Genomic DNA, 13,065 nt, shown 5'->3' on the forward strand with positions numbered 1-13,065 from the left:
GAGATATCCCCTAGACCCAGAGAGCAGGAATAAGGGCATATTACTCACTTGTCCTTGGGGTCTTCAAAGCCCTAAAAAAGAATAGAGAGAGAAAGAGAAGAGAATGAGAACAGAGAGAACCCAAACCTCAGAGGCTTCTAAAAGGCTGCAGCTCATCTCTCTACAGTCTCCCAAAGGGCGTGGACACAGAGAGGAGTGTCACTCAGAACCTCCTTCCTTCCTCTCTCCCTGTTTGCCCCTTCCCTGGCAGTGTGGAGCACTCTGCTGGGCAAACAGAGTTCGGCAAACACTGGGTGAACCCAAAATCCAAATGAACACACCCCTCTTCATTCCCAATGAGGACACAGTTTGAAAATACAAAAAGAGGGATTTATGTTCCTCTCCATGAGCCAGGGCTATCAGGCACTGAAACAGACATGGGGCCCTGGTGGTACAGAGACTCTACCCCCAGCTCTACCCCCCGCTGAGGGCTCCGGGGAGCCTCAGCAGCCTCTGCAGTCACCTCCAAGTGACCAACTATGGGCTCTGAGCTCCTCCCAGGCTGCCAGCACCAGCCCAGGATGGCCTGGTAGTTGTCTGCCTAGGCAAACTGCACCCTTCTCCTTGTCCTCTGAGAATGGCCAGGCTCTCCCTCCAGGCTATAAAGTGGTCCCACGTCACCATCCCAGCCCTGGGCTGGAGGCATAGATGTCACTCAAGTGAGCACTCCCTCCGGGGGGCAGGCCCATGCCTGATGTTCCAAGGATCCCTCAGAGCACAGGCGTGGCAGGCAGCAGAGAGCTGGACAGGCGAGCTTCCCATGGAAGACCCCCTGCAAGGGGCTGGCCCACTCAATTCCATCCCAGGAGCTGGCAAAAATTTTACTACAGAACTGAGAAGAACTGAGCTGTATTACATGCATGCTGGTCTCTATGACTCAAAAATAGGCCAAAATGTTGTGAATGAGCCTGTTCTGGCCTTTCCCGATGCTCCTTTGGTCATCTGCTGAGGCTGGTGCAGGGGACCCAGTTTTTCTTCCTGTGCTGAGTGGGGGGCCGGGACCATGCTAACCACACTGCTTGTCATGTTGGTGTGGAGAGCTCAGTGCCAGGTCAGTATGGCGAATTGGTAACAGGACAGATAACACTGGTCCACAAACCACGGCACGGGGACTGTTAAGAACACAACGGAGTAGACTGGGCTCAAATCCCGCCACCTACTTACTCTAACAGTTCCAGGACAGCGGCTACTTGGCGTCTCCCAGTCTGCCTACACTCCCTCCTGCAGCACCCGGGCCCCACCCTACTGGCCATTCCTGGGTTTGGTGAGAGGAGCTCGAGCCCACATGTGTCTTCCCACTGGCAACCTTTTTATTAATAAATAACCTTAAAGACCTTATGACATAAGTGCCTAAGCACCAACCAGCACGGCTCATCACTGTGTTTTAGAAGCTGGGTAAAAGCTGGAAAAAGATTTAAAAGGCACTGCTGACTCCGAGTTCAAACCTTCTAACCGCTCTCGGTCACTACTGTGTGCTCCCGGGCCCCCATCCCCCCTTCAGTGGACTATTTCTCATAAAACTCATCCAGTATGGGCAGCTCAGGGTGAAAGCTTGCCTTCTGTGGATCTCTCTCCAGGATTCCAGGCACGCGTAGCACGGAAAGCCCAATGGCCCTCGTGGCAGCTGCAGAACCTGTCTCCATCCCCAGCCTAGATATTCCCACTGGCCATGTTGGAGTGGCGCCCAGAGGCTGGTCATTGGTGGTGGTCCCCTCAGGGGACACCGGGCCCAGCCAGGACAGGAGCCTCTGTTCCCACAGCCCTGTTCTTCTGCAACTCCTTCCCCTCCCTGCTGGGCAAAGCGATGAACGCCATGGAGGCTTCCTGGCAGCACCCTTCTCCAGAGACTGTCCCTTCGCCATGACAGTCCTGACTGCGAATTCTTCCAAAGGTCCTTGTCCTAATGATGAACAATATATCCGCCAACCCGGTGCCTACAGTCCAAACTATCTCCTTTAACACTTCAAGATAACTAAAGATACAGCTTATATCAAACATCACTAAAAAATAACTTTCCAAGAATTCTAAACAGAAAGAATCTCTCACCACCAGTCCTGCCTCCCTGCCAGTTGCTCCCTGCCCTTCCCCGGCCACCTCTCTGCCTTCCCTTCCTCCCCATCTCCCTCCCCTACTCCCCAGCTTCCCCTCCACTTCCTGTTCAATGCTCCATGCCTCCTCTCTCTCAGTTCTCCTGCCCCTCCTTGCTATCCTTGCTCTCAATCCTTCCCCCTTTCCCCCTTTCTCCCTTATCTTTATTTTGAGATAGGGTCTCGCTCTGTCCCCCAGGCTGGAGAGCAGTGATCATGGCTCACTGCAACCTCAACCTCTTGGGCTCAAGCCATCCTCCTGCCTCAGCCTCCCAAATAGCTGGGACTGAAGGAGCATGCTACTATGCCTTGCTAGTTTTCCTTGTTATTGTTTGTAGAGTTGGGGTCTCACTATGCTGCCCAGGCTGGTTTCAAACTCTTGGCTGCCCTGACCATGTGGCTACAGAATCTCCAGGAGACTATCAAAGGGCTGGGGTGACAACGGGGAGGGTCGCCAACTGCTCTTTGCTCAGGGGAGGGAGGGTGGTGGCTGGAGCCTTTAGTGACACTGACCAGGTCTGTGGAAAGTCAGGTTTGGAGCCCTGGGGAAGGCCAGGTTTCTCCACTCTGCTGTCTGGTAACCCAGGGCCCCCCCTCCAGAGGTGTCTCTGCTGTCAAAATGTTAAATGGGGGTCTTGGCTCAATTCTCTTTTCCTGCTGTACATTTTCCTTAAACTTATATCATCTGCTACTCGTTGGCTAATAAGGAGCAGAGCGACTGGGTCCCTGCCTGTCCCCTCCTCCAGGCTCCTGGCTCTTGTCTGCTGACTCCGCTGGATTTCCACGGAGTCCACCTCTGATCCCTTTTGCCACAACCTCAACCGAGTCTGCTCCAGAGAGCCCAAACTCAGAGCTACTTGTGCAACATGCCCCTCCTTTGCTAAGCAGCCACACAGAAACACACACACAGACACACACACACACACACACACACACACACAGACACACACACACACAGACACACACACACACACACACACAGTCCCTGTGCCATCCCTCGGGCCTTCCTGGTGTGGGTGACTCCCACCTGCGAACCTGGTGCCCAGAAGCCAAGCTCTCAGACAGAAGGAGAGAAAATACCACCACAGCAACGTGGCTTCTTCCTCCTCTTCCCACTGGAATCCATCTTCCTGTCATTGCTGTCAGAAACCAGGCAGTGCCTCCTGAATTCACCTGTCCCGGTGTGTGCAGGTCCCTGGAGGTGGGGCTGATACCCAACCATGGCCTCCCCGACTTGCTCAGCCCATGTGCTCCCACTGGAAGGCTGGCATTAGTGGGGGGTGTTTCTCAGCACAGAGGGCAAAGGGGACCACCACCTGGCACTTCCCAGAAAGCACTAGGATAGTTTCTGAGCAACTGAACCAAAAGATGTGGTTTCACTTGCCTGGGAAATGCAGGAGGTGCTGGAAGAGGGTATGACAAGCTGGTGCCCACCCAACTCCCCAGGGCCTCACCAGACAGTGCCAAGAGACAGCTGGAGGCTGTGGCTGGCCGAGTCTAGCCAGACATGCCTGCTTCCAGGCTGTGCCGCAAGCTCTGCCAAGAGGGAGGGAGGAAGGGGTTCTGCCAGTCTGTTCCAAAGCCTAATGAAGCATGCATGGGGTGGTGGGAAGAGCTTGGGGCCAGAAGCAGGTGCCCTACTCCTAGTCAAAGTTGGGGCAAACCGCACTTCCATTTCCTTGTCTGGCTCCCCAGACTCCCTTGGGCAACACGAAGTGTCTGGTGTGGGCCTTGCGCCCACAGAAGGCCCTAGCCTTGAAGAGTGTTGCCCATAGACTGCCCCACCAGCCACTCACCATCCGCTTCATCTCCTTGGACACCTGGTTGCCACCCAGGTGGTTGTAGAAGGGGCGCTCAGCCCCCCAGTGAGGTGGGTTGTGGCCGATGGAGTTGGTTCTCTGGCGGTTCATCTTGGCGATCATGGCCTTCTCTTCTTTCTGGGAGATGAACACAGATGCATCAGCCTGCAGGCAGGGTCACCTAACGAGTCCAAGTGGCGAGCTCCTCACGCTCCCCTAAACACGGTACCTGGCCAGGTAAGGGGCTAAGGCAGCTGCCCTTTTCTCTCGGCAAGCCCTGGAGCCCAGAGCTCTGCCCAGATCCTGGAACATCCCAGGCAAGCATCCTGGATCCCTCCAAATTCCCTAATGCCAGCCCTGGCTGACTCAGGTGGGAGTGGCAAAAGATGATGAGACTTGGTCTTGTGAGAAAGCAAAGGGCTTGGGAACATCTGCCATCTGCAAGGAGTTCTCCCTATAAGTTTGACTATAAGATTCCATCCTGGGTGCCCTTCTCTCCTCTGGATGGCCTGGGCTCCCAAAGGCTTGAGCTGACGCGCCCGGCTGCCCGCAGTGTGCTTCCTCCCCCTACTCCGGGGGGCAGGGCGATCAGCGAGGGCTAAGCTTGGGTCTCCTAGGCAGCCAGGCCAACTCGTGCCTACGCCTCCCAACTTGGTCTCTGGCAGGCTGTGGTGTCACGTCAGGCTTTGCTCATGGGCAGGCCAGGGCTCAGAGAAGGGTAGGGCTCTAGCTATAGCCTAAAGGGTGGGTGGGGCCTGATCTGAAGGTGCCCAGCGGGTACCGGAGGGAGAGGAGACCTGGGATCACAACCTCTGCTCAACTTCTCCAAAATATGCTATAACAGAGAGGGCACTAGGACTCGCCTGGGGCCCAAGAGGCCACTTCCAAAGAGGTTTGGGTCAGTGAAGTTATGAGATTCAAGAGCTGACAGGCATTGTACAAATACACAAACGGAGTCTCAGTCTATGGGCCAACATACTCCCCAGGATCTTGTCTATCTGTCTGTCTATCCATCCAAATGGGTGCAAGAGAGCTGGAGACCTGAGGCAACCCTCCCCTCAACTCCCTCCCTTGTCAGATAAGGTGACGGTGGGAACACACAGCCTGCTTCAGCTGACATTGCTGGTGGGGGTGCCTGTCACTCTTTCTGTCTCCATTTCATCCTTTTTGGACCACTTGTCCAGCTAGAAGAACCAAGAGCCAGAGAACTCAGGGTCTAGGACAGGAAGCTGTGGGAGGCCTTGCGACCCAGGCGCCGAGAGGAGAGATGTGGGAAAGAGCCCGGAGGACCCAGTTCACTGATACTGTGGCCAAGGAACTGGCCAACGCTTACAAACGTGTCAAGGAAACCATGAGGAACTGTCCCCACAGGGCCCTGAATCTCCCGTCCCTCTTCCTGGTGCCTGTGGAGGGTCTGACACAGCTCCCATGAAGAGCCCCTGCAGCCAGGATCTGTCCCCTGGGGCACTGCACAGTAGGATACGGTATCCCTCTGATGTCCCTCTCGGCACGGGCACCTGCCCTCAACAGCCCTGCCTGCTGCCCTTTAAACATTGCCTTTGCTGTCGTCCTAGACTCTCTGAACTCTTCTCACAGCTTAATTTTGTCTTTCATTTCACTTCTTAGGAAGAGAAATGAGGAAGCTTTTCTCTATCAAAGGGCACTGACCGACAGATAAATTCAAAAGAAAGACTCATAAGTAAAAGGCATTTTAGTTTAGGAAGAAATAGAAAATGTTCTCTTGATTTGCTTTAAAAATTAAGAACATGGAACATGACACTATTAAAAATAGAACACTGAAGTCTGCTAATAATTTAGCTTTATATTTCAGCAAGTGTGGGCTGAGACAAAGGGGGAAAAAGAAAGAGACTAGAAAGGGAAAGGGGAAAATAGGTTCAAGAAACAAAGATACATAGGCACATGTGGAGATGAACTCTGATCTATGGATCAGAGAGGGAGAGATTAGGACAAGTGTCCACCCAGTAAAAGGCAAATGAAAAGGAGAGAGAGGGAGATAAAACATAAAGTATCCACAGACTCCCTTGATGCTGATCTCCAGCTTGTGGACTTTTGATGTCTTGTTGCTAATTTGAGGTCTGTTGCATTTTTGCAAAAGAAGCAATATTAAAAGATTCCCTCTTTACCATCCTTTTTGCAAGGCCTAACTGCCGGGATCCTTTTTAAGAAGCGGGAACCACAACGGCATAAGAAATTCATGACTTCACTCAAGGAAAGAGAAGGAAGCAGCAGGCCACGAAAATGTTCCTCCCTGGAGGAAGGGAGCCCCTCAGCCCCCCGGGCCCCCCCGCCCACAGACCCGCTTCTGGGTGCAGCGCAGGATGAGGAAGGTCTCGATACTGTGCTCCTTGAGGTAGGCGTTGCGCTCGCCCCCACAGCCTGGCTCCACCTCGTAGTCCCCGTTCAGGTAGTTGAGTGTAGCCTTGGTGATGTGGATGCGTCTACAGCAGGGCAGGCATCAGGGTGGAGAGGGCAGAAAATGCAAAGTCAGAATGTCAGCTCCCGTGGAAAACCAAACTGCAATTAGTGGATTCATCACAATTGAAACCCTAGGGCCCCAAGCTCTGCTCAAATCCTAACCTCAACCTTGCATGGTACCCTCCATGACTATCAAGTGGGCTCTCGTGTCCACTGCAACCATACTACCTCACACTGAACATCCTGGCACAGACCACTACATTAGTGTGCCCAAGAGAACATGGCCACCAGTCTTGTAAACTTTGCAAGCCTCTCACTCCTGCTCAGAAGCCAGCAATGGCTCCTGCACGCGACAGGATGGAGTCCAAATTCATAAGCCTGGCACTCATGCCTTCTCAACACAGGCGCTGTTTCTCCTAGCCATCCCTAAAAGGCCATCTGCTCTTCTCCCGTTCCTTGGAAATGCTATGTTTCCCACACCTGTGCCTCGCCTTGCTGTGTTCCCTCTGCCTAGCAGCAGGCTCTTCCCACCCCACCTGCCTCACCCCTCCCAGTCCTGCCTCCTTTATGGTCTAGTCATCCCAGAAACTATCTGTGCTTCCTCCCTCCTCCACAACTCTGTCTATCACACCTCACCAGCCACTACAGTTTGGCTCAATATCTTCTGGGCCAAGGCTCAGGGAAGGGTGACATGACGCTCCCACAACTGACCAACGGTGGCACAGGAGATTTGGCAAGTAGAGGAATTTCTACTTCCACTATGCTCACCCCAGCCCCACCAGGTGCTTGCTACCCACCCTGCCCACACCACCCTGCCCCACCTCGCCTCTGCAGGATGGTCACCCTGGGTGGGCTTGAGTGGGAACTCAGGTTGGGGCCCTGAGCCACCCACAGCCTTCACTCACCCCGCCTTGCCGCCAGCCTCCATGTGGTTGGCTAGCGTGACGTCGTTAGACCAGACGTCGAACTGCCACTTCCTTAGACCAAGGACACCGCAGTGTACTCGCCCGCTGTGAATTCCCACACGCATGTTCACGTTCACCCCCGTCACCTCCCGGACCAACCTGGGGATGGAGCAGGGGTAAGGCTGGGAGAAGGCTGGAGGCTGGGCACACAGAGTGGGGGTGAGGCTGCAGGTGCAGGGAAGGTGAAGGTGCAGGGGTCAAAGAGTCTTCCTTCTCCCATCCAGCCCTAGAGTCCAAGAATGTTCAGCCTGAAGGGCACTGGGGTGGGCAGCAGGTGCAGTCGGCTGTGAACGGGGCTGTTCCCGACTTGGCCACAAGGTGGCGCGGTGCCACACTAAAACCCAGAGCCCTGCTGCTTCCCCTCCAGGAGGGCACCTCTGGCCAGCACTGCCCTGTCAATTAAATTGTGATTGGAAAAATGCAAATGCATGTTAGGGCCAATTTGAATTAAACGGGGAAGTTACCACCACTCCACACCCTATATGTATAATGCTTTTGTGGGTAAGGCAGAAATGGCTTTTGGATTATCTGTTTATTGGATTTATCCATACTGCTGCTTCCAAGATGTTAGCAGGGTGATGGCAAAAGGTGGTTACCCAGGTTTCAAGGGTATACCCTGCTCAGGAGGGAAGGGGAGCCTGGGCAGGAGCAGGGGCTTAGGGTGCTCCATGCCCTAGAGGAAAGCTTGGTACCGGCCACACGCACCACGTATCCGTATCTGGGAGCCCCCAGTAGACAGGGCAGGCCCTCTGTGTGCACTTATAACTGCTCATGCTAGGCAAGCAGTGGAGGCAGAGTGGGAAGGAAGCCATACATCTCCAGGTGCGTGTCTGAGGCCCATGGGAACCTGTCCAGCATTTGCAGGAGAGGGTGCAGGTGCCAGGAAGTGGCGTAATGGATGAATTCAGATTGCACTTTCTAGGGCCCTAGACCCTCCCTGACACCTGGGGCATGGGTGCATTCAGCCAGCCATGGGACCAGCAGTCTGACTTGCCCAGTGGGTGGGAGCACCACTGAGACTCCCTGACCCCATCCCACGACATCAGCAAGAGGCTGACACCCACTGCAGGGGAGACTGCGGTCATCCATCATTTCTCTTGTCCTGAATCAACTTGGTAAATACCTCCACTGCAACAGAATACCTTTACTGAAACACTTTCCATCCACAATGCCTTTGGATACTTGCTTAGCTTGACAATGGCTCATTCTGTCTTTTTGGCTTAACTCCATGGCCACCTCCTTCAGGCAAACTCTCTGGATCCTCTCAGTGGAGTCAACTGTCCCCTCCTGGACCCTCCTACAATAGTCTGCCTCCCTTACCTCACTGTGTCCACATGACATGCCTCGCATCTGAGGACCAGGAGTCCTGGTCTCTTTCCCTTAAGGCTCTGTGCTTCTGGGGAGACTGACTGTCTAGCTCAGGCATGCCGGGGACACTTGGCAAGTGCTGCGAGTAGAACTGAGCCAAACCAATGGACCCGGCCGCCTTCCTGGCCAGACACTCCCGTCTCTGACCTTGCCCTCTGTGCCTTTTTTCTCTGCCCCTGTCCAGGGTATTTGTAAAGCCCAAAGTCTCTGACTTGCTCCCTTGGCTGTCACAGAAGCTTAGACCATCCATGTTTTTCAATGACCAGGGCTCCTTCTGTGGCCAGTGGTAGCCATGAATTGACCAAACTGCCTTTTTGCTATGGTTCACAGGCAGGGCGATTCTCTCTAAGCGGACCACCTGCATTTGAACCCACCTGCCTGGTGGTAGCACCCTGGGGAGTTGTCTAACACCTGTGAGCCCAACCTTTCACATCTGGGAAGAAGTGGAACCAGCAGCTCGACGCCTGGCTGGGTGTTTGTAGGAAACATGAGGCCCTGGAAGTGCAAGGGCCTCACACGGCACAGGGTCCTCACACGGCTGCCAGCCTCTCCTCCACTCCTGGAGTCTGCAGAGCCCTCCCTTCCCACACACTTCCTCTGGGAAAAGCTGCCCAGGCTGCTGTAGGGAACAGGAACCCTGGAGAAGGCAAAAAGTCTGGTGGCACATGCCAACCCTCAGCTTGGCTGGGCACCTTTGGGAGATAGTTTCACCCCACTGTTTCCCTGCCTCCAACCAGGCAGCCGGCAGGTCAGTCAGTCGCTTGGGCTGTGGACAGTCCCAGGGAGGTAGACGGTACCCGGGGGCGGGCACTTACGAGATGGCCTCGATCATGTCCATGCCCATCTCCACGCAGCAGTGGGCGTGGTCAGCCCTTGCTTCAGGAAGCCCCGAGACGCAGTAATAACAATCCCCGAGGATCTTAATACGTAAACAGTGATTCTCCTGGAAAGCAAATTAATTTTACAAATTAAAAATAGTAGGAAAGAGAAGTGGGAGGGAAAGACATGAAAAGCAAACAGATTCACCCCGTGCCTGGAATAACTTGCCTTTTAGGGCAGTGAGCGCAGGCCCACGCCGGAACTCAGCATGGTCCCGGGACAGGCTTATCAGGAGATGTTGGGGAGGGAGGGATTGTGGGGATGGAGGGATGGGCTGGGCAGCCGTGAGTGGCATTCCAGCCTCCCAGACTCAGGAGCTCACTTTTAAAGATCCGCTCCAGAGCCCCAAGAGGAATTTGGCTGGTCGAACTGCGGCCCAGCCAGCAAGGTAGCCCTGTCAGCTTAAGGAAGGCCCCAAGCCCCAGTACAAGGGTCTCTGGTCCCCTCCATGCCCCAAGAGTCACTCTGATTCATTGCTTGAGATTCTATCAAAAGTTGCCCGATTCTCCTCCTCTTACAAAAAGACTGAAGCAGGGAGAAATGAACTTTAACCAAAAGCTCGCTGACTCTCAGCCTGTCTGAGATTTTTATCCAAAAAGAATTTTGCTAAACTAGCAAGCACATGAGTGCCAAGAACCCAACAGAGCTGCTGCTGAGTGACAGGTGCCATGGGGCCACCTGCAGGCCACCATCAATCTGTAAGTGGGATTGCGATGGAATATCACTAATCCTCAATTATGAGCGGTCCAGCTCTGGATCCCAAAGGTAGTTGGGAGCAGGGATTCAAGTGCCCGTGTGGCCTGGACTCGTTTGAGACTCAAGTGCCAAGCAGGTACTATTCACCTCACTCAGTTCAGTGATGAAACTCACAGGTGAGTACATGTGCCCCACCACGGAAGCCCCCAGAGAGGCCCTGGCACTGGCTCCGACGGCACCAGCCTCTCTCATCAATAACCCGGCCTGCCGTCCTGTGTGGGCCAAGGGGAATGTGTCCACCTGTCAGTGGCCACTGACATTTAATCACTCTACAAAGGCCTAGAGCTGGGAAAGGATAATGGAGGGGTGAATAGGGGCCTAAGGAATGAACGTGTAGTTCACCACTCCCTGCCGTGGAGTGTTACTTCCAATTTATCCAAACGTTTAAGAGTCCTCTTTCTGGATGCCTCTAGGGAATGGCACACAGCCGCCTGCAGGCCAGCTGGGGACTGACTCATTCTCTTATCAGTCTGGCCAATCTCATCAGGAACGTGGCTTGATGGCACCTAATGTGCCCCCAGACAAAGAGCATATTCCCCTGAGGGTCTGGGCAGTGTGACCAGCAGCCTCACCACCCACTTCCACGGATGGAGGCATGGAGGGCTCCCTACACTCTCGCTTGTGGTCAGCGACAGTGCTGAAAGCAACTCCAGCTGAGTGTGTCTCCAGCGCCCAGGTAGGGCGTAAGGACACAGCCACAGCCTGAGGGGCCCCTCTGCCCATCACCAGCAGGCTCTACCCAGCAGGGTACACCCAGGCATACGCCCATCCCTGGGGTTCAGCAGGTCCTCGACCACCGCAGCCTCCCTCAACAGCCCAGGTCGGGCCACCCTAGCCCCGGCTCAGGGCGACTCACTGCGGCCAGCTTGTCGAAGCGGGCGAAGAGCTCGTTGAGGGTCATGACCAGTTCCTGTGCAGTGCACTGGGATGCCAGGCTGGTGAAACCCTCGATGTCAGCAAACAGGATGCTGGGGAGACAGGCAGAGGAGGAAGACCCTGCTATAGGCTGAATCTTTGTGTCTCCCAGATTCATACATTTTTTTTTCTTCATTTTTTTAAGAAGAGGTCTTGCTCTGTTGCCCAGGCTGGTGTGTGGTGGCGTGATCAAGGCTCACTGCAGCCTCGACTTCTCAGGCTCAAGGGATCCTCTCGCCTCAGCCTCCCAAGTAGCTGGGACTACAAGAGTGTGCCACCCTACCTAGCTAATTATTATTATTTTTTTTGGTAGAGGCAGGGTCTCGCTATGTTGCCCAGGCAGGTCTCAAACTCCTGGGCTCAAGCAATCCACCCGCCTTGGCCTCACAAAGTGCTGGGATTACAGCCAGGAGCCACTGCACCTGGCTGCATTAAATCCTAATGCTCAATGTGATGGTATTTGGTGAAAGATAATGAGGTCACAAGGGTGGATCCCTCACGAATGGATTAGTGCCCTTATAAGAGACACGAAAGCTTGCTTCTTCGCTTTCTGCTTGCCACCTCGTGACGATATAAGAAAGTGGCAGTCAGCAACCTGAAAGAGGACCCTTGCCAGACCCTGATCATGCTGGCACCCTGATCCCAGACTGCCAGCCTCCAGAACCATGAGAAATACAGTGCTGCTGTCTGTAAGCCCCCGGTCTTTGGTATTCTCTTAGAGCAGCCTCAACGGACCAAGACAGACCTCCATGAGGGAGGAGAGGCAGGGCTTGCGGCCAGGGCCCAGCCTGGGGCTCCTTGGACCCGAGAGGGCTGCCAGCCAGCAAGAGTGCTGGGGGCTCCACACAGCTGCTGGGCAGGGGACAAAGAGGCCCTGGCACTGGAGGGCCGAGGATGCTGCCTCTTTCTGCTGCTATCCTCCTTCTGTGCTCTAACTGCACCCTCCCCCAGCCCAGGAGGAAGGCAGGGGAGGGGTGTGAGGCCTGGGTGTGTGCCTCAGGAGGGTGCAGGACAGGGGGCCAGGCCCCAACTCCCAGTCGTCTCTCAGGCCTGCCCCCTTTGACCTCTGAGCACACCCCAAGGGCGCTGGGCCCGCTCCTGGGGAAGAGAGGCCTTTGATGCCTCTGCTCTGGAAGACATTTCAGGCCAGAATGGTGGCCCTGCAAACTCTGACTTCCCAATCCCACACAGAAGGGACTCTAGCCCTAAGCCCTCCATCCTGAGGGAGTCCTCTATCCCCTACAAGAAACACAGTAAAAGAGGCCCAGGGAGAAGAAAGGAAGACACAGCCTGTCAGCGTCCCTGGAAGCCCCCAACTCCTCCCTCCCAGTTCCTCAGTGCACCAGCTGGTGATAGATCTTTCACCCATCCCTGTGGCTTGTGTTGCCTAAGTTGAAAACATTTCCTTTCCTTTTCCTTTGAAACGGGGAGGGAAGACCCCAGGACCAGAATCTGTAAGGGCCCCTAAAGTTATTTTTCTTAAAAGGGACACAAAATCTAAAAACTGTGGTGTACTGAGATGCTCCTGGCAGCCAGGCATGAGCGGGAGGCTTCCGACATGTCATCTCACTGAGTCTGCGCAAGAGCCCTGCAAGCGAGGGGTCAGTGTCCTCATTTCACAGACAGGAGCCAAGTCTCAGAGCAGCCAGGCAGGATTCCTCCTCCAAGGTCTGTGCTCCTCCCCAGGCACCTCGGGACTCCTGAGGCTCCAGAACCCAGTCTCAGTTTTAAAATTAATGATGGTGAACTAAACATATTTTGTCCTTTTATTCCAAAAATGTGTGTTGGTACATTAAACATATCTTTTTAAATCAAATATTG

General features: G+C 54.5%; 1 protein-coding gene across 3 annotated transcripts in view; it reads right to left on the reverse strand.

Moving 5' to 3' along the window:
• The window catches only part of ADCY5 (adenylate cyclase 5), a 162,694-nt gene that overhangs the window by 36,567 nt on the left and 113,062 nt on the right, over positions 1 to 13,065 (reverse strand). For all 3 annotated transcript variants that reach the window (XM_007985588.3, XM_073009764.1, XM_073009765.1), the window contains exons 4-9: positions 11,186 to 11,297; positions 9,510 to 9,637; positions 7,267 to 7,425; positions 6,243 to 6,384; positions 3,923 to 4,063; positions 49 to 71 (exon numbers count right to left, since the gene is read on the reverse strand). In XM_007985588.3, coding sequence (XP_007983779.3) covers positions 49 to 71; positions 3,923 to 4,063; positions 6,243 to 6,384; positions 7,267 to 7,425; positions 9,510 to 9,637; positions 11,186 to 11,297 — 705 coding nt within the window. The remainder of the gene's footprint in view (positions 1 to 48; positions 72 to 3,922; positions 4,064 to 6,242; positions 6,385 to 7,266; positions 7,426 to 9,509; positions 9,638 to 11,185; positions 11,298 to 13,065) is intronic.

This window comes from Chlorocebus sabaeus, chromosome 22, assembly GCF_047675955.1.
Source record: "Chlorocebus sabaeus isolate Y175 chromosome 22, mChlSab1.0.hap1, whole genome shotgun sequence".
NCBI lineage: Eukaryota > Metazoa > Chordata > Mammalia > Primates > Cercopithecidae > Chlorocebus > Chlorocebus sabaeus.